The following is a 20446-nucleotide window of genomic DNA, read 5'->3' on the forward strand; positions in this document are numbered from 1 at the left end:
GCCTGTAATCTAGTCAAATTATTGCACATATTTAAGACAAAGTGCATTGTAAACTAAAGTAAAAGCTAAATAATATTTAAAGTTAAAGTCTCTTCATGTATTCAAACAGTGAGGTACACACACTGTTTTTAGAGAATGATGTCTCACCAGTATGACCTGGTTAGAATTGGCGATATGACACAGTCTGTAGTGGAAGCGACTGAATTTTTCAATTAATTGATTAATTGATTAAAATGTTTTCATGACTTCCAAAGTGGAAAAGCATGTATTAGAGTCTACTCATCTTACATAGACTTTGTCTGCCCTGATCCAATGTAGAGCCAACATTAATTGGACTACGACTTAGACTCTAATTTAACACTGTCATCTCCTCATCAATATGCCTAATGAGATCCCATGAGATGTTTCAAGGGCTCATTAGTCTGGTGTTCCTTATGGTTGGATATATGAGCTTTGCCTCCAGGTTAACAGGATATTGTCCCCAGCAAGACCACACATTAACCTTTTCATATATTCTAATTATACTGAGGACTGGTTGGACTACCTGTCTTGGCCAAGCAGCACACATTATAATATTCCACTTCCAAATCTAAGGACTAATTAGCACATGCTGCTTATGAAATGACTAGTGACAGGGAACTCCAGTGACATGTCATTATCAATTAATTAATTATTGAAATATGGAAATGTTGTCTCAAATATCTTTTTAAGTCATCAGTCATGAATATTAAAGATACCTGAGGTGTTGAAGGAGGTACTGACAATTGTATTAAATATACTTTTTCATACCACAATATACCTGCCATGTATTTCTTATTATTTTAGTATTTTCTCTCCATACTTAAATGCTTATATGTACTATGTCCCATTGTAATTGAAATATGAGAATGTTGTCCCATATATATTTTAAAGTCTTAAGTCATTCATTTTAAATATGAGGTTTTGAAGGTAGCATTATTTTTGTGAAAATTATGCACATTTTTCATTGGTGATGGAAGTATATTTTTACATAAGAGGCATGTTAATACATTTTTACCCATACCACAAAACACCTGCACTATTAATCTCCATACTTCAGTGCTTTTATGTAGTTTGGCAGACTTTAAGGTCCAAGTACCTTCATAAAGAGTCTTTCTTCAGTTCTTCTTCACTAACACTATTCCAGTACACTTCTAACTTAGCTAAGGCAAAAACCATATTACAGTAATTCATGTACTGGTTTAAAATCCATCTTCAATTCCTCTTAAAAGTCATCAATGTTGGAACTGGTTTTCAAAGACTGCAGGACCCAGATCCGAAACATATACTACTGTCTCTTCCACAGAGATCATACAAAGTAGGACCTATTTAAAGTTTTACACAATTAATTTACGGAAATTAGCAAAAGACAAACACAGTAGTCGATACAACATATAGGATATATATGATTTATTATAGAATTTCTTTAGAATCCCACAGTGCTCATAGAGCTCGTATAAAAGCCTTTATCCCAAAAACAGCACATAAACATTTGATAAATAAATAGAAAAAATACATAGACATTCACCAGACGTTATTCCCAGTTAACCACACATTCATTGGTGCCTATTTCCATTAAAAAATCCATAGTGAAAATCACAAAAGCAACATTTCCAAGTTCTATCTTATACACAGTGAAGTTGCAGGATCCTGGCCAGGGAATGAAAATAAACACAAAACATTTCTGCGAGCAAAACCGTAGACATTCTCAGAGATAAAAGCAATTCCCAATTTTCTGGACCGTTATTACTCACCTGTAAGCTAGGTGTTTAATGTTTTGAAAGTTAGAAGTTTTGCCCCGCATGTTTCACTAGTTTTAACACTCTCCTGAATATCTCTTTGTTGCCTCGTAGCTGGAAGGTGGAGTGATAGGTCATGCATCACTTTTTGTATTTTATCTTCATTAAATATGTACATGTGTTTTTAATGCATTAACTTTGAATCATCAGTGGGGATGTATACAATGTGGAGAAATCTAATTCAACAGTTCAAGGCTCTTTACAGTTTCCACTTTTAAAATAGAGCCTTTAGCGACATTTTGATGCATCATTCCCCTGAAACAAAATAAAACTAGTCCACACAGCCATGAACAAGACAAACGTGAAAAGGTGCTCTAGTATTGATTTACATAGAAAATTTCCCTCACAGCTTCCCTTCAGATCAAACATTTACAAATGAACACACATGGGAAAGGTTCTTTTCTTTTCTTTAGGTAGTAATAATATGGCATTCATATGGAGGAACATCATTTTTCACATATTTGTTTTTCCTTCATCCAGTTGTTCTGAGGTTCCTCTATGATTTGACACATACCAACAGAGCCTGCACTGACTGAGACTCTTCTGTCACATAAACTTAGCGACAGGTGAACACACAAATGCATGTGACTGACAATGAAAAGAGGGCTTGTCTTCTCTCACTCTCACTCTCCCTGTCTTTCTCTCTCTCTCTCTCTCTCTCTCGCTCACACACACACACACACACACTCTCCCTCAGTCCAGGACGCATAATGCCTGTTCATTGTTTTCTTATGGACTGAAAGTGTTTGTTTTCAGTTCACAGAAGTTCCGCTTCATCCTCATCATCCTCAGAGCCTGAGGGACCCTGGCGAACTTCTTCATACCACTTGTTGGTTAGGGTCTTCATCTGGATCCGGCCATGTAAAAGGTCCTGTCAGACACACATTACATACAGAACGTCATCAGCACACATGTGAGAGGGAACTTAAAAAGAGGAATATTCACATGAGCGGACAGAGTGGAGGACAAAATAACACATCTTACAATACAACAGCCCTGCAGAAAAATCCAATTCGGCGAATTTCTTGATGCTCTTGTTAAGAGGTTTTGACTTAAAATATAAACTTGACATCAAATATCTTATTAAGTTTCACTTTGGCAGAGCTTGAAACTTTCCAATTTGTCAAATTACATAATTTTGTACTTTTTATCACAATTCATAGAGCCTGCTACACAAGGGGGTGTTGTAGAGCTAATTAACAACAGGCACTATGTTTCTCTTTGGACAGAATAAACATAAATTACTAAAAGCCACTTGAGAAGATAATTGCTGTATTTGCAAAACTAAAAACTAAATCATGGGAAAACTGAATCAACACATCTGAGATTCCAAACACATAACTATGAGCTTCAAATCAAATCCAATTGCTATTTACTGCAGGCTTGTTTTCCTGTGAGACAAAAGTCTGCCTACTCCTTTCCTGTTTATACTCTAGCCTGCAAACTTGCATCACATGCACAAACGTGTATGCATACAGTATACAAAAACAGGATATTAGACACACAAATTGAGTGCAAACCAATATGCTTTGAAAACAGTGAATTATGTTAAAGTGACTGTAGGTGATATCATGTGACTGTAGATGATATCATGTGACTGGCCAGCTGACACAAAAAGATTTCTGTCTCTCACTCGCCCTTACCTCTTGTGTGAGCCTCCGAGTGAAGAAGGGGTTAAGGTACTTCGCATCAAGCCACATAAAGCCCTTAAGATCCTGTCTCTGATATATGTGAGCCTCATACTCCTCCTCTGTCAGCTCCGATAGGTGCTCCGACTCAATAGTATTACCCTACAGAGAAAAGATAAACAGATAGAAAGATATTCAAGCAGAGGTGCCAAAAAATGAGGCAGAGGTGAAAATGATGGAGAGGAAGATGAGTCCAGGGGGAAAAAAGTTAACAGGACAGCGATGACAGCGCTCATAGTGCGAACAAAGATGAGGGATGTAAAAAAAAAAAGCAAGAGAGGAAATTATACCACAGAGGACATGAGACCAATATGAAAAATTGAGTGTCGAAAGATTTAGTTGCTGGTATCCAAGGGTGTAACACTAAGCTTCAGAAGACATCAAACATGGAAGTACTGTGCATACAACACAATCAAACACACCACCATAAGCAAGCAATGACCTCAGGTAAGGATAGTAGGATGTATTTCAAAAGAGTGACCCATTATCTAGAGCTGGAGCTAACTGAGTCAGCTGAAATATTTGTATTTTGATGCGTCTGGGAAAATGCATCAATGCCAGGAGTTAGGGTTTATTTGTGCTGGTAAGTGTGTGATGAGAGTAGTTTGCTCCTTGCTGATCTAGTGTCCTTCATGCCACCCACAATCGACCCTTTGATGTTCTTCTCTCTGAAGAGAACAGTAAGAGTCTGATAGTAGATGAGAGGATGACACAGCCAATAAACTCTGTGTGTGTGTGTGTGTGTGTGTGTGTGTGTGTGTGTGTGTGTGTGTGTGTGTGTGTGTGTGTGTGTGTGTGTGTGTGTGTGTGCAGATCTAAGTGAAATCAAAGTGATTCAGCTATTACCATTTTCTGTGTCTTGCTGAGATTGATGTCTTTCTTGCTCTTCCGACGTGACTGGCTCTCCTCAATGTCCATGATGCGGATGAGTGGCATGGTCCCGCCCCCCATGAGGAGGATGGTAAAGAGCACGATGATGATGGTGGTGGTACCGATTAGCTGACGCTTTTCAATGGGTTCTAGGCCCAAATGAAGGCTCAAAGCATAGGGGATAGCACCTCGCAAACCTAACGGATGGAGGAAGGAAACAGTCAGACGGCTATGTATGTCCTATCCTCATACAAAATTAAAAAATTATAAATATTATATCTTTGGTGATGGGGTTTATAAATGAATTCAAAGGTGTGGTGTAGTGCTCATGTGTAGCAGCACCAAGGAACGTGGATCTGATTTTCTACTTGCACTTTTGTTGCTACATGCTGATAAAACTATTCAGACGGAAACAAAACAAGTAAAAATTTGATCTTATTAAACCAATTTTGGCTTCCCTTCATTGACTTCCTGTCCACGTTAGATCTGACTTTAATTTGTTTCTGATGATCTATGTAACTGTAAATGGCCATGTCCCATCCTGTCAGGCCCCCTTTGTCTGAAATAATCTTTCTGCTGACATCAAACAGACCCGGCTGAGTCCTTTCTAAACTAAAAGTAATCTAACTTAAAACTAATCTTTTTGCCTTCAATTCAAATTCGTTGTGAATTGTTTGATAACTTCAGGCCCTTGTACCGGTTACCATAAACCTCCTGGCAGCCAGTCTCAATGAATTTAGGAAACATTACCAAGTCCATGTCTTTCTTGCCACAAGATTACTGTAAACTTTCTGTGAACCATTACATTTCTCTCTGATTGTTGTTCCACAGGCACACAAGCATCCTAGCAGTGTGCCTAGTTGTCCTCCCTCTCTTTCCTGTTTTCTCCTCAGGCTTGACCGGACCATTGGCTGTCCTGCTCTACATCCCTTGGCTATCGAGGCCTCATTTCTAGATGCTTTGAATCTGGATCTTTATCCTCTAGGAGACTCCCCCTCACTTCCTGTCTCTGTCTTTCCCTTGTTTGTGTGTTGTTCTCTCTTCCATATGTGCAGATGGTGTGTCTGAGATGTGCCTTGTCTGTATTTGTATGAGGTTTCTTTTATGGAGGGGGGGGGGGGGGGGGGGGTCTACGCAAATCGAGGCCCTAAACAACCCACTATCAACTTGCATCCTCTGTAATTTCTTGTACATTGTCATTTCATTTCATTCCTTGCACCAACACACTTCACAGTATGTCAGGGAATGACAGCCAATACACCTTTAAGAGCCAACACCCTGTCTTTGTTTGTAACACACTGTGTTGTCTCACCACTAAACCACATGATGAACATCATCTTGGGTGTGATCTTGTGGTCTCTGAAAAAGTTGAGTAAGAATGACAGAGGGAAGATGTTCACGGCACGGCCGAGAAGAACAAGGACCTGCAGAGAGAAAACAGACGTCACATTGACAATGGCGGGCACGACCAGAAAAAATCAGGAATAAGTTAAACTGGCATCAGTATTCAAATAACATTTTTACAAACACAAAAGCACTTACAATGCACCAGATGACGAAAGATATTTCAAAGTTATGAGGGAAGCTGAAGATGGAGAGACCAAGGAAAGCAAACACGCATGTCTCTGAGGAGGAAAGTTAAACAATAGTGTTCAGGACACCTCATGTTACATCAAAACAGACGGGAAATTGGGTGGATAAGAGGGAATTTACTGACCACACATGAAGGCCATGGTGCGCAGGGTCTGCTGCATGAGGATCTGTGTGACAGGAGACAAGTTGTGATGGGTGTAGTGGGACATCACAATTCCTGCAAACAGGATGGACATAATTCCTGTAGGTGGAGAAAAACAGGTGGGATGTGGAGGTCAGCATGGTGAAAAAAAAAACCCAAAACCCCAATTATACATATAACGTTTTTGTCAGTCAGGTGCAAATGTACACCTACCAGACAGTTTGATGCCCTCTGCCAGGCCATAGGGAAGGTACGCAAAGATGATCATCATGCCAAACTCCAGTGAAGGTGTCTTCCTCAAGTCAAAGTGTTTAAGAAACTGGTCAGTGAGTTAAGGAATGTAAATGCTGTAAGAATTAAAGTTAACACAGGGAAATTAAATCACATGAACACACACAATGGCTGGATACAAGAGCTGAGATGAGTCCAGTGAGGGTTCCCAGGGCAGCAGAACCAAAAAACATTTTGAGGAAATACCCCAACGCTTGCACAAAAGTTTCCCAGCCTGTTACCATTGAGTTGTCTGAGCGGGAAAAGAAACCCTCTGCTGTGCTGAAAGACCAAAGAAAAAAAGAGGACAGTTACTAATAAAGTCACAATATCACTTAGGCTTTCTGTATTGCAATAACACCATCTGACACTAGAGGGCGAAGACACTCCACCATTGAACCTGCATTGACCCCCAGTAAACTTTGAGTCTGAGCGTGTTTGGATCTGAGTGAATACAAAGTTTGTATCCCCACCAACAAAAGGCACCTTTTGCTAAACAGAAGTGAGCTGTATCATATCAACCATTCAATGACTTAGCAGGAGTAGTAATTTAAAAGGAATTCATCGTGACATTTTGCCAAACAGAGAATATAGTTGGATACTATCTGAATCACAATAAAGCGTTTTCAGTGTCAAATGTAGGTTTGATTACATCTTTAAGAGCACTTTATACATATCTGGAACCAAAGCAATAAAGCAACAATAAGCTATAATGACAAATAAATGCTGTGGTGGGTACTCTACAACATCTATGATGTTTCCTCATCAAATACAGCTGTCATTGCAGTCAACTACCAAAGTCTGCCACTTAATGTTCTCTTAAAACTTATATTTGATTGTGCGAAAAAGTTTTATTATCACGTTTGCATCTGAAAAATATCATTTTGGATGCTTTGTAGTTGTGACACATACTATTTAAATTGTTTTCATAATTACAGTTACCCAGACAAACAGCCGACAACACAGTGTACTTAATAATCTTATTTCAACGATTATTAACAAGCTCCCAGGCAAAGGCATTAGCTGCATGGCGGTAATGAAAGACTGGGCCAAACTGTAAAGTAGTATTCTAAGAAAGACAAGCAATGAGGTGCTAACAACAAGGAAACTGCCAGGGCTGTTCAACTTATCTATTATTCATGCATTCATTTACTCTACGGGTGCATGCAGACACTTGAGATCACTTTGCACATTTAGCTGGTTGTGAGTAGGAGAGATAAGGAAGCATAAAGTGAGTACAGAGACAGTGGATAGGATGACAGTCCTATGAACAGTACAAACACTGGAATCCTGCCAACTCCCTAGTTCCCGTCATACTTGTCTGTCAAGATTTTGTTGTTGTGTTGTATGTTGACAATCTTGATAAGCAATATTTGGGATACTCTGAATAGACTACCACTGAAACACATGGGGAGACAAAAGTCTAAAAGAAAGGGGACTTTTTTGCTCTCATTACTGAAAAGCTGATTTTCTGGTTTGACTCAGATACAATCGGCAACTGTAGAATCTGCAACAGATTCATAAGATCGCCATTTTAAGTAACTGCTATTGGACATTACATTCAGGAGAATTTGATGACACTGTACCCACATCCTCTGCTTTTGAAACCAGTACACTTTACCACACACTGCATGCTTAAAGTAAAAAACCCATAAAATAGGTCACTGGTTTTATTCTCCTACGTACACCCTTCCTGTCACAGTGCAGTTCAAAGGTTGGAAGATGCCTGACTGTCACTCAGCTGACATTTATGATACTAGCAAACTGTAACATTGTTTGCTTGGTTTACTGCACCAGGTAAGTTTATTGAACCCTGATGGTAATATAAGTCCTCGCAGCAGCAAATGATAAGATAACATTTAAAAAAAAATTAATATATATATATATATACACACATATATATAAATAAATAAAACAGCCTGTCTATAGATAGATAGTGCTATCAAATAAGATGTGTCTCAGCTTTCTTGCACAAATGACATTATGTTTGCATGTATCTATAACTTTAAGAGTGTGTCTGTGTGTGTGACACTCTATAGCTGAGCCTTTCATAACATCACATATCATCTCCTGAGTTACTTTAGTGAAAAGCTGTGTAAACATCATACACGGCCAAATGTTATGTGCAAATGTGTGTCCAAGAGAGTAAACACACCATGAGGGAGTGGACATAGACTTACTTGGTAAGGACAATAGAGACGGCGTCATTGAGGATGCTCTCACCAAACACCAACATGTTGAGAACTGGGTCCACATTGAGAGCGTTAAAGATGGCGATGGTAGCGACAGGGTCCACAGCTGAGATCAACGAGCCAAAGGCAAAGCTACAGCAGGGTAGAAGGGAGTGACATTGAGTGGAGGGTAACATTTAAATAGTGGTCAAAAAAAGACACTTCTACTTGGATGAATATACAAAATGTACTTAAAAATATACCAAAAGCCAAAAAGAGCATAAAGAGCATTGCCAAAACCATGTTTATGTCTAAATGTCTGAGGCAAACTAAACATGGAGAAGCAGCATTTAGCTGTTATGCTGCACGAAGCTGAAAACGCTACCAACAGAACTGAAATCAGTCCCAAAGGTGAATATTAAATCCAGGTTAAAAATATTTCACTTTTCATGTGCTTATGATTGAGCTCTTTTAAAGCACTTTAATTTTGAATCATTCATTTTGCTCACTAGACTAGTTAAAATGCTGTTTTGAAAGAAAAATAAATAAAATGCTGCAGAATCTCAGGGGGAAATGGTTGGGTGGAGTTAGTATGTGCTGGACCAAGAAGTTGAAGGAAAAAAAGAGATTAAATGGACACACTGTGGGACTTTTCCGACCAAAATCTTATCAATTCTAATCACTGTCTTGTGTCCTGAATTCCCCCCAAATGTCATTAAAATCTGTTCAGCAGTTTTTGAGATACCCTGCAAACTAACACACAAACAAATGGGTCTGAAAACATATACTCTTTGCTAAAGGAAATGAATAGGAAAAAAGCCCTGGCTGATTGCAGGACACAAAATTGAAAGTGTACCAACAACAAGGATGCACAATAATAACCCCAGGCTTCTCTTAAGAAAACATTTGGGTGTGGAGTGCCAGCCTACTTGTGTGTCAGTTATCTCCAGTATCTGGATTATCTTACAGTCTGGAACTTGCTAAGAGATAACAATAAGTTTATTTATATGCATTTTTCCAGAGCAGACTTGACAAAGTGTTTCATAATAAAAACAACAACAACAGCAACAGATATTAAATGTAGACTTTCAACTACAAACAGAAATAAACAAAACTAATTAAACAAAAATAAGTGTAACCAACTTTGGTCTTGCACTGCTTTTTAAACATGTTCACAGTGTCCACAGATTTTAAGTGAAAGGAGAGAGCACAGTCTCCTTTTGTCTTCAGCCTTGCAACCAACAAACCCTAATCCCAGGACGTCAGATTCCTACTGATACCACATGGCTACAGTAGCTCTTTAATGTAGACAGGTGTCTGACCATGCAAGGCTCTCAACATGATTACAAGAATCTTGAACTGGATTCTGAAATTGATGGGAAGCCAGTGTAAAGACATCAGGAATGTTGTTACATGAGACCTTCTTGGGGACTTGGTCAGGAGCATTATTTTGGACCACTGCATAACATTGGATGGAGATAACTTTAAAATTATTTATTATCTACACGAATGGAAGCAAGTACAATATAAATGGCAACGGACTAGGAACTGTAACTGAGAAGGTCTTGTCCAACAGGTAGGAGAAAAAACAATCCAAAGCTGATCCAGAGATACCTACCAACTGCCTGAGCCTCTCAATCAATATACGGGGGCCTGAGGATCAACAGCAGCACTGAGATCTAACAGTCTCAATACAGAAAACTCTCCTACATCACTCTGGATTAACAGATCATTTGTGTCTCTGAAAAGAGCTGTTTTTGTTGACTGCAACAGACAGAAACTTGTTGAAAATGTTGTGCTCATCTGAGACAGCAGTGAGATGCTTAACAACCACTTTTTCTAAGACCTTAGCTATAAAAGGTAACTTAGTTCTGGAGCAAAGATGAGTCCAGATTTGTTTTTTGAAAAGTTGAAGAGACATACTTAGAAGTTTCTGGAGGCTTTACAGTAGTCTGAAGGTGATGGGGTAGTACCACCATGAAATACTACTGTAAAATATAAATATATACTGTAATATAAATAAAATATATAAATGTAAAATATCCAGTATTTTTTATGTGAAGAATCTACAAGTACAGAAAATAAAATCCCTACAGGTTTTGGGCAGAATCCTTCTAATTTTAATACATGGATGCAAGAAACATACTAATGTTAATTAGGATGAAAGACTAACACTCACCTATCAGTCATGGACATCTTATAGATTACATCGGCCTGAAAAAAAAAGAAAAGAAAATAAAAGAAACTAAGGTCAAGACCAAGACAAATCCGTTATTAAGAGTTGCAACAAAGATATTTGGAAATATGCTGAACAATGATGAAAGTAATACTGGTATTTCCAATTACTTGCCAAAGAGGAACACCCAGAAAATATTTCATCATAAATAAGCACAGATTCTTTCTCTGAACAAGCCCTGGCTTTACCAGACTTGTTGAAAAATACTACTGCAATCCTCACCTGCCCCAGGAAATAAATACCTCCTCCGACTATGAAGGCAGAGATGGCCGTGCCAATCACAGCAAAAAGGGTGATGGATCCAATGTTCTGGAAGAAGTTACCCTGAACATAGACAGAGACAGCTTAAGTATTCATAATCTTAGTAGCATGACATTGTAAGTTACATAGTGTTATGTAACATTTTGCAAGCATTAAAATGAAAAATAGGGTGAAAATAGTTGGCATTCCACTGTGAGTAATGGAACATAACGTATCTTACGACGGTTGCCTTTTTAAACCCATTTGAGATTTTAGCAAATAGTGTCAGATCATTAAAATGTGCAAGTCGCCTTTGCATTTGTTGATTTATTTTAAACATTAGTTATAGTAATATATGACAATAGTGCATGTCAAATGATAATATAGACTAGAACACATAAAAAGCACAATACAAAAACAACTTAATTCAGGGAAACAGGAAAAACAAAGCAGAGGTGCTTATGACTTCATGCTTTCATGTTATAGCCTGTCTGAGGCATACAGTAAGCAAACTACGGCAAGGGCCTGCTAATTAAAAAACATTTTTACCAGATGATTCTTGGTTTGCACATGTGTAATATTTAATGTATGTGCTAGTTTATACTTTTACCTTCAAGTGCATCACATTCACAAAGATCTTGAGCTGTGTAACTTCAGCTCTATGCATGCATTCTGCCGTACCTTATGTAAAGAGTATCCAGATTCAAAGATGATGGGCGGCAGGAGCAAAAGGAAGAACATGTTGGGTCGGAACATTTCCTCCTCCTTTTAAAGAGAGACAGAGGCTAAAGTCACATACAATCCACACATAGTAATACATACAGGGAAAAATGCAAAGTGCAAATGGTGTGAAGCTGGGAGTACTTTTACAAATCACAAAATTTGAGCGGAATGTAGCCTATAAGTCAAGTCAGGTCAAGTCAAGTTAAGTTTATTTATAAAGCACATTTAAAAACAACCTCAGTTGAACCAAAGTGCTGCACAGTTATTAAAATACAATGTAATCACATACAATATAATAATAAATAAAAACAATAAAGGAATAGTAAGAGCTCATAAAATACAGTGAACAGGAAACATTCAGTGACTTAGTTTCACAGTGATTTGTTAGTTGACTGGATTGCTATACATGTTTTGTCATCTTGAATGAGCCTACAAATTATATTTAATCCAGACACAATTCCTAATGTTAATCAGCACCATTATATTCATATTATGTGTGTGTCACTGAGTGGTAAAAATGTGCTTGTGGTTATTATGCAATCCTCAACAAATTCCCTACCCTTCATCTGACTGTTGCAAGTCGGTTCAGTGATCATCAGCTGACTTAATACTTAGTCATGGATGGGGGGAAAGGGTGAAGAGGGAGGCCATGCCTGAGCTGTTAGAAACAGCCCTTCATCTGACAAAACACATTTGGATGTTTACTTCAGGATGACAAACACACACACACACACTCACGTAAGGTGTTCGTCGGGCTGCTGATTCAAGCTTGCATTCAAACATGGCTACTGACAGACTTATGCACATGCTGTAAAAAGACATGTGAGTAACTACATATGCTTTTTTTAAAATCTGAGTCAAACACACACGCACACACAAACAGTATCCCAGTGACCTTAGCTCTCTGATTATTTCAGCGATATAATGAAATCATTGTTGCTTCTCAGCTAAATGGGCCAGCCCAGATCAGGCGTAGGCAGCATGTGCCCATGCATTACGCTTTGGCTGCCAATGTGGCTGTGCATGATGCACCATGTGTTCTTGTAGAAGACAGTGTGTGTGTGTGTGTGTGTGTGTGTGTTCTGTGCATAATCTATGTCAGTAATGTAAAAGTCAATATATGGTATGCATTAGTGAATGTTCATAGGGAATATCTATTTCTGGGCTGTGGCTGACATTACAGTGTCAGTTCTCAGTCAGAAAGATCAAAGAGGGCAGGCCCGTATTTACTCCAACAATCTTTCTCATTGTATTATGGGAGCCAGTCTGGATAGCCTGCTAACCTCAACCCCAACAACCACACAAACAGATGGAGGATGACAATTACTTCCACATCTGATGTGGGTTTCCCTAGAACTATTTATTTTTTGTAAAAAACTGCAGAGAAATGATTTATATACAGTTTACCAAGAGCATGATTTACTTTCTTGACAAGAACAAAAATAATTTTATTATCTATTCTTTCCCATATAACCAATTATTGAGGACTAAGCCACAAGGGTTTGATATTATTGGCAAATGACATGACAATACCAGCACATTGTTTAATTTATCAGTTTTGGCTGTCAAGATGTTAACTTTGACGTTTATGATAAATTTTATGACACCAACCTACATATTTCTGACTACAAGCTCTTAAAAGTAGGTCAAGCATAGGGGTAGCCCATAGAGGATGTATGCTGTAAAAGGTTATGCTCTTGCGTACTTAGTCTCATTATGCATTCAAATGGTAGGAAAAGCAGCCCTAAGAAGAAATGCGTCCAGGTTACAACTTTTCCTTGACATTTATCTAGGGCAGAGCTCTACCCTTCAGAGAAGAAAGGTCAGGAATGAATATTAAGAAGATATGATGCATGCACTGCAATCTGACATCTACAGCTATACTCGTGCAAGCATGTGTTTACATGTTTCACTGCCACATATTATAAGAATGTCTGCTGGAGCAATTGAACAAGCAAACCCAGGCAACGCATACACACAACACAACCTTAAATATGCAGATGTCTAAAAACTAGCACTTAGGTTAGGGGTCAAGACTACAGCAACACTTGTTGTTCAAAGATGACCTATTGTGCTTTGCTTATAGATAGATATAGATACAGATATAGATATAGATATACAGACAGACAGATATACAACAGATTGCCCTGCTCCTGAAAACAGGAAGAAAGTCTATAAAGAAAGGATAATGTGATGGCAGAGATATTGATAGATAGACAACAGAAAACTATATGTTGTAAGAGAAGGACAGATAAAATCAGAGAGCACAGGATGGACACACTATGTAACACACTCAGGGGAAGTGTTCAGAGTTTAAACTAAATGAGAAAAGATGAATGTCAAAGATGAAGGGAGCACAGTTAAAAGAGGGTCGGGAGAAAACAGAAGAATATGCGCAGGAATGATGGAGAGACCTTCGTTTGGAGTACAGGCTCCCTGGAGGCTCAGCTTTGACACACAGTGACATCACCACATGGGAAAAAGGCCCCTGAAACCACAATTAAAAGTGCTCTCCCTGTGTCGCTCTCTCTCCACGGCGTGGGAGAGATCTATTAAAAGGATGCACTGCCCTTTGGGGCTTAAAACACACCACTGTAGCCACTGAGGAAAAATGATGAGCGCAAAATTATTATCTGGAGTACACTGTAGATGCAAATATATTCGCCTATGTACCGCTCTCTGTGCTTTGCCTAATATTGCTGCAAGCATATTACTATGTAGCATCATGCTATTCCTTCTTCAATCTGTGTCAGAGCACAGGGGAGAGATGGGCAGATGAGAGAAAAGGAAAAGCACTGAACAGTATCAGAAAAGCACATAAGGGAGAAGCTTCTTTTCATAGGCTAGATTGTAGGAAGATAACTGGCGATAGAACGGTTGATAGCAAAAAGAAAATAAATCAGATTGGTGGCGAAAGGCAAAGGCACAGCCAGTGATGACAGGATGCTGCTGCCTGAGGGTTTTGTCCACCCTTGGTGGTATGCAGGGCAGTCCTGGAGGCCTGCTAGATTAGCCAAGTGGGCCATCTTTAGAAACATGCTAGTTGGGAGGAGATAACACCATTGTTAAAGGTAGCTACAAGCACGAATCTGCATCCAGTTCAAACCTGCAAACGTGACTAAGAAAGAAACAAAGAGAGAGCCTCTAATTGTAAGTAGATGACTTCCATTAAGTGTAATGGTAAAACATGGGCCTTTAAGTAAATGCACCGTATGCACAATTTCAAAAGACTTGCTGCTGAAAAAAAATGATGGTGACAGAAAGAATTTGCCACTGGCTGTGTGACTCACTGAACAGGTTTCATGGTGCATCCTACTCTTTGGGACTCTCTCAAAAACAAATAGGTCAGACATAATGGGTTTGCATCATGGCCTGGGTCTTTTGAAGTCTTCAAGGCTCTATAAACCACTTAAACATATCCATGTGCATGCAGTGAAACTGCTGCACATCACAGTAAAACTTTGTTACACTTTACTCAGACAGGTTTTATGCAGCTGTACAGTACAATGATAGTAGGTTATGAAACCAAAGCCTATACAGAGGTCTGAAGTTACACTCATACACAGAGATAGCAGTCTGGAGGTTCACACACAGTGGCAAAAGGAGAAAAAAGGGGCTCCACGGGCTCTGGTTACTGGGGCAGATGACTCAGCAACACCCTGGGGCCCCCAGGCTAAAAAACAATGGGCCCCTGTGTGTATGAAACATTGACACAACCTGTCCTCTTTTCCGCCCTCCCCCTTATTCTGCATCTCTCTCTCTCCCTTTCTCCCTCCCTCTCTCCCGCTCTCTCTCTCTCTCACTGGCAAAGGACAAGGAATGTTAATTAAAGGCTGTGAGAACCAAGAGAATAAAAATGAGGGCTCATAGGGACACAGAGGAAAAGACAGCAAGCAAAGAGCAGTGTTTGTCACCATGGATAGGTAACAGAGTGGAACAGGAGAGATGAAATTTGTGACAAAAACAGCTAACAGGAAATGAGTGGCTGCTCAGAAATGAAAAACTACAGCACGAAGATGGCAGATGTTTATTGGGTTGGGATGGGATGGGTTGGGGGGCGGGGGCCCAGGGAATATGTGGTGTGCGATAAATTCCATTATGCTAGAACAAGGGAAAGTGGTTATATAGTATACTCTGCTTGATGCAGGATATTTTTAACAAGGCTGGTATTTGTCCTTGTCCTCAGTTAATATCAAGAATGTTTTGGGTGTAGCTCTTGTTGATGCATTTGTAACAAACTTAACTTTAACTCCAAAATTCAAAAGGGGTTACAATGAATGAGGAGCAATATCCACACGAAGCAGACTTGTACAAAATGTTTGTATATTTTGTTTGCATGTGAGTGGAGGAATGTGATTGTTTTGCTTAATGTTAAACAAATTAAAACCAAACCACATGAGAAGGCGTTGTGGAGCAGGGTGGTAACAAGGAGTCAAACATACCTTCCAGTTGGCCAATTCCTGAAATTCAATGATCTTGATGAAGCCTCCCATGAGAATGCCTGGAAAGAGCAAGGAGACATGAAAAACAATACCACTATTTAAATATTTTACTATATCAAAATTTCAATACAACAAGAATGCAGAGTGAGAGACTGTTAACCTGAGGCAAAATGCTATTTCTGTGGTTAAAACACATATGTGCTTTGCAAATGTCCACCATAATTTATGGAACAAACAGCTTAAAAAGTCTATTGTCTTAGTTTTGTCTTTGAGAAAGTTCCCTTGGGCCTTGTCTTTCTTGTTACACAGCCCAGCAAAACACATTAATTAAAAGAGTGAGAAGGAAACACAATGATGTGTAAAGGGAAGAAAACAGCGGAGAGAGAGGAATAAAATGGAAAAAAGAAGTTAAGCAAAAGCATCAAAGCATTTAGTGAGACCCCATATATAGGAGCAGATGGAAAGGGATCATAAAGAGGAAGGCAGATAATGAGTAGATGAGAGTGCGGAAGGGATGAGGAAGGAAAGGCAACTCTTCCTGATTTGTAAGCAAAGTGTTATCTCTCCTCGGCAGAGTCCTGCACAAAACACTGAGACAAGCTCCATCTCATATGTGACATGCAGTGGATGTAAGAGGAAAAGGCCCTCAGGGTCAACATACCGTAGATGTGTGTCACTGAGTTTGAATGAGTGGAACTGCACAAAAATGTGTAGAGGGAGACATTGGAGGGCATTGGAGGAAGCTGTATTAACCTGAAGTGACCTCACATAAGTAAACATTATCTCTGGAAAAAGGTGACGAAATAAGGCACTCCCTACATCTTGGGTAAGGCTGCCAATAAAATCATTTGATTATTCTTTTCTTCTTAAACAATCCTAAAAGATAATGATATGACTAAGAGTAAAAATATGTTTGTGCAATAGCCTTGCAAATGTCTAAATGTTGACTGTGGTTTTACTGAGAGTAAAAATATTAGGAATTTACTATGACACACAACATGTTTATGAGAGCATCCAAAGGGAAGAGAGGACGAGTAAATATGTAAATCACGGGAACAGGTATTTTGGCTAGAGCTCAATTGAATTACTCACACATGCCCTTAAAAAAAAGAGGGTTTTGGCAAACTCTCAAATAAGTTTTCCACATTAGTTTCCTGTTTTCCTCAAACAAGAACTCTTAAATAAAAAGACAGTGTAGAGCAACAGGTCACATACAAAGTACTCACCAAGCGACACGACAGCAACACTCTCTGGAAGAAAATGCAGCTTGAACTTAAAAAGCAGGTGCACCAATATGATGCAGATACCTGGGGTGGGAGAGAGGAAAAACCACAGAATGGATATTCAGGACAAATACATCCACGTCCAGACCATCATGTCACACCAACTCATATCACCCCAAAAATAGCCACCACATCATACAGTGTTAAGATCTTCTTTCTGGCTGCTGTCCTTCACTATAACCTACAATAGACTGGATCCGACGGAGATGTCCATGGAAAACATATCACCAACTCTAATCTGATTTTCTCTCACTGCAAATCATAATAGATGCAACTCACACTTGAATCATCATGCTAGTCTAACTATAAAAATATGTAATGCAAATACAATTGCTTGACATACAGTAAATATGGCCAGAAATCAGTTGTTTGACATAAAACATTCAGTGCTGTACCATAAATAAAACATGCAATGTGCTTGTGACAGTACCATCGGAAACCATGTATCAATGTGCTTAATCAGTGTGTATGCATATTAGCATAATTATGATGACAAACCCTAGGGCCACAGTCAAGTAAATGGCAATTTATACATAGGGTAAAAATTCAGTGCAGCAAATTAGATTATCTATCATGAGACACAGTTTATGCAATACTGAAATGAGCAAAGGTCAGTTCATCAGAGCTGGTTTGTTTTGTCATAAGGGAGTAGTAAACTCAGGCCTAATTCAAGCACAGACACTCACTAAAGGGAAATAGTACATAGTGTTAATAAGGTTTCCGGGAAGTGCTATTTAATGTGCAGTTGCATGCAGTGTATCCTGAGGTGGACTCTCAATTATAGAACCATACCCTCTTCAGTCAAACCACTGTTAAGTTGTTATTAACTTTAGAAAACACGATGATTTAAATCAAATGATTAAAATGTTTATTACACTGAAATGTTTTTTTCAAGTTTCAAAATTAAATGAATGAGTTTAATTGGTAACGGTATGCATGATTTATGCTATTTCCTTGGACTGAATCCTCACAGTGGTAAGCATGTGATTTAAACTGCAGTAAACTAAAGTGCATAATGTGCACTTTGTGTGTCTAAAGAAGCACTTCATGGCTTTACACGTAGTAATGTGAGACCACATCCTTTCTGTTATCCACTTCCTTCATCCTGAATCACTATCCACACATATGATTTAATGAAACACTTAAGTGGCTGTACATTTTCCTCCATAATTTACTGTATGAGGTCTAAGTTATGTTGTTTGCTCATATTTCCCATTGTGGATTCATTTATTTATTCCTTGTTATCCCATGTGCTCAGAGGGACACTACTTTCTGCCTGGAAGGTGTGTGAAAGGTCTATGCTGATAGTAGAAGATTTAACACAGAATGAGACAGAAATGAGAGTCAGATAGACAGTAACAGTGAGACTACTAACCAATAACCAGCAGGCTAAAGAATATGGTCAATCCGCTGGACTGCTCTTCTTCTTGGGCTTTGACCCCCGTCTGCACAGGAAGAATGGGCTTAGCAGTTGGAGGTGCTGGGGTTGTCGGCTTAACAGTTGGTTTTGTGGAGTGGAGGGTCTCATTGATATAGTTATCAGTGTCATTGGACTTGCTGCAAGGAGACAGTCAGGAAGAAAGCATGTTTCTGTGAGGCAAATCAGTAGATCGAGAGATACATAAACAGATTGTGCTCTAGATAGATCACAAATTAAAGAATTCACATCATGACATTTTTAAAACTCTGTTGAACAATACTGTGCCATTGTTGTTGAGCAGGGGTACCTCACATTTCATAACCAGCTATTACATATCCTGTATATGTTACAGAATTAAATCCTCAGTCACATTTACTATTATTATGTATGATGCATGTATGTATTTGAATGTGATTAGGGAAGGTTTTTTAAGATGTCAAGGCAATGTAGTCCCTTAAAATGCATTTAATCACCTCATCTGTTTAATGTTGTGCTATTTGAAATTCTGCTTTTGCATTCACTTTTACATTAAGCTGCTGAGGAGCCCTTAAAAAGTCACTATACTTTATTTGTATTCATATTTAGAAACCCACCCACTAATTCAATTATTATAGGAGTTTGTACTCCAATAAAAAACAAATATATACAATGATTTCTTCTGTATTGAAAATGAAGATCAACAATTAATGTAAATTAAGATATTTTTACACAGATTAACCGATTATATTATATTGGAAACATGTTTAGTGATATTCTGAGTGCTAGCTAGCTAGCTAAACAGGGCTAAGTTACTCCAAAGAAAGAGTATTGAAATCAATATAACGTTATATTTGCTCAAACCTGACGGACTGTCCGTCTTTCTGTTGGTCGTGTAAATGGAGTCCATCTTCTTGATGATGATTTAACTGATTATCAGCCGGAGTAATATCCTTATACTTCACGTTCCCTCCGTCGTCATCACTCACAAGCAGGTCCAACGACTTTTCGTTTTCAACTCGCTCTGACACACACGGATTTACAAATAACAGCAAAAAGGACAGCAGCAAAACTTTGCAGCTAACGCCTTTCATTCTCAAACAAGCGTGATTAAATCCGAAACTGACGTTTTGTGATAAAAAATCACTGACAGTTCCATGGCGACAGCTCCATGTATGTGTTGACATCACTACTCCACTTCCTGGTTAAGTTGCTGCTGGGAGTTGTAGTCTTAATGTTAAATGGATGGAGAGTAAAGCAAAGCTCGGTTTGAGGAAGCCGTAGTAGAACCACCTGTATCTGGTTTTGTATCAAAGAATAAGATTACACGTTCAACGTTATAAATAAAAGGGTCGATGGGTGTGCTTGTGTACTCAAATTCCCATGAGCCACTGTAATGTAGCGTCAGCCGCCCATCTACATATAGGCTGCAGTAGCTGTAAATGAGGCTATTTTACTGTGTCAAAATGACTAAGAACACGTGCAACCTTTAGAGTTATAACGCAAAAGGAGGCATGTATAGCCTATTTGAAAATCATATACTTAAAATGATTGATCACTTAAAAATGTAAATAA

At 38.7% G+C, this 20446-nt stretch overlaps 1 protein-coding gene across 1 annotated transcript; it reads right to left on the reverse strand.

Annotated features, from left to right (window-relative positions):
• Window positions 1-1413: 1413 nt before the first annotated feature.
• On the reverse strand, window positions 1414-20058 carry slc9a8 (solute carrier family 9 member 8). The gene is made up of 16 exons (XM_053317065.1): window positions 19736-20058; window positions 18851-19032; window positions 17419-17499; window positions 16193-16251; window positions 11709-11792; window positions 11010-11111; window positions 10731-10765; window positions 8561-8704; window positions 6521-6662; window positions 6324-6429; window positions 6093-6209; window positions 5918-6000; window positions 5688-5799; window positions 4352-4572; window positions 3461-3607; window positions 1414-2688 (listed from the first exon to the last, which is right to left on the reverse strand). Exons 1-16 carry the CDS (start codon window positions 20056-20058, stop codon window positions 2575-2577), a joined length of 2052 nt encoding a protein of 683 aa, XP_053173040.1. The 3' UTR covers window positions 1414-2574.
• Between the last annotated feature and the right edge of the window lie 388 nt (window positions 20059-20446).

The sequence above is a fragment of the Scomber japonicus genome, chromosome 4, assembly GCF_027409825.1.
Source record: "Scomber japonicus isolate fScoJap1 chromosome 4, fScoJap1.pri, whole genome shotgun sequence".
In the NCBI taxonomy this organism is placed as follows: Eukaryota; Metazoa; Chordata; class Actinopteri; order Scombriformes; family Scombridae; genus Scomber; species Scomber japonicus.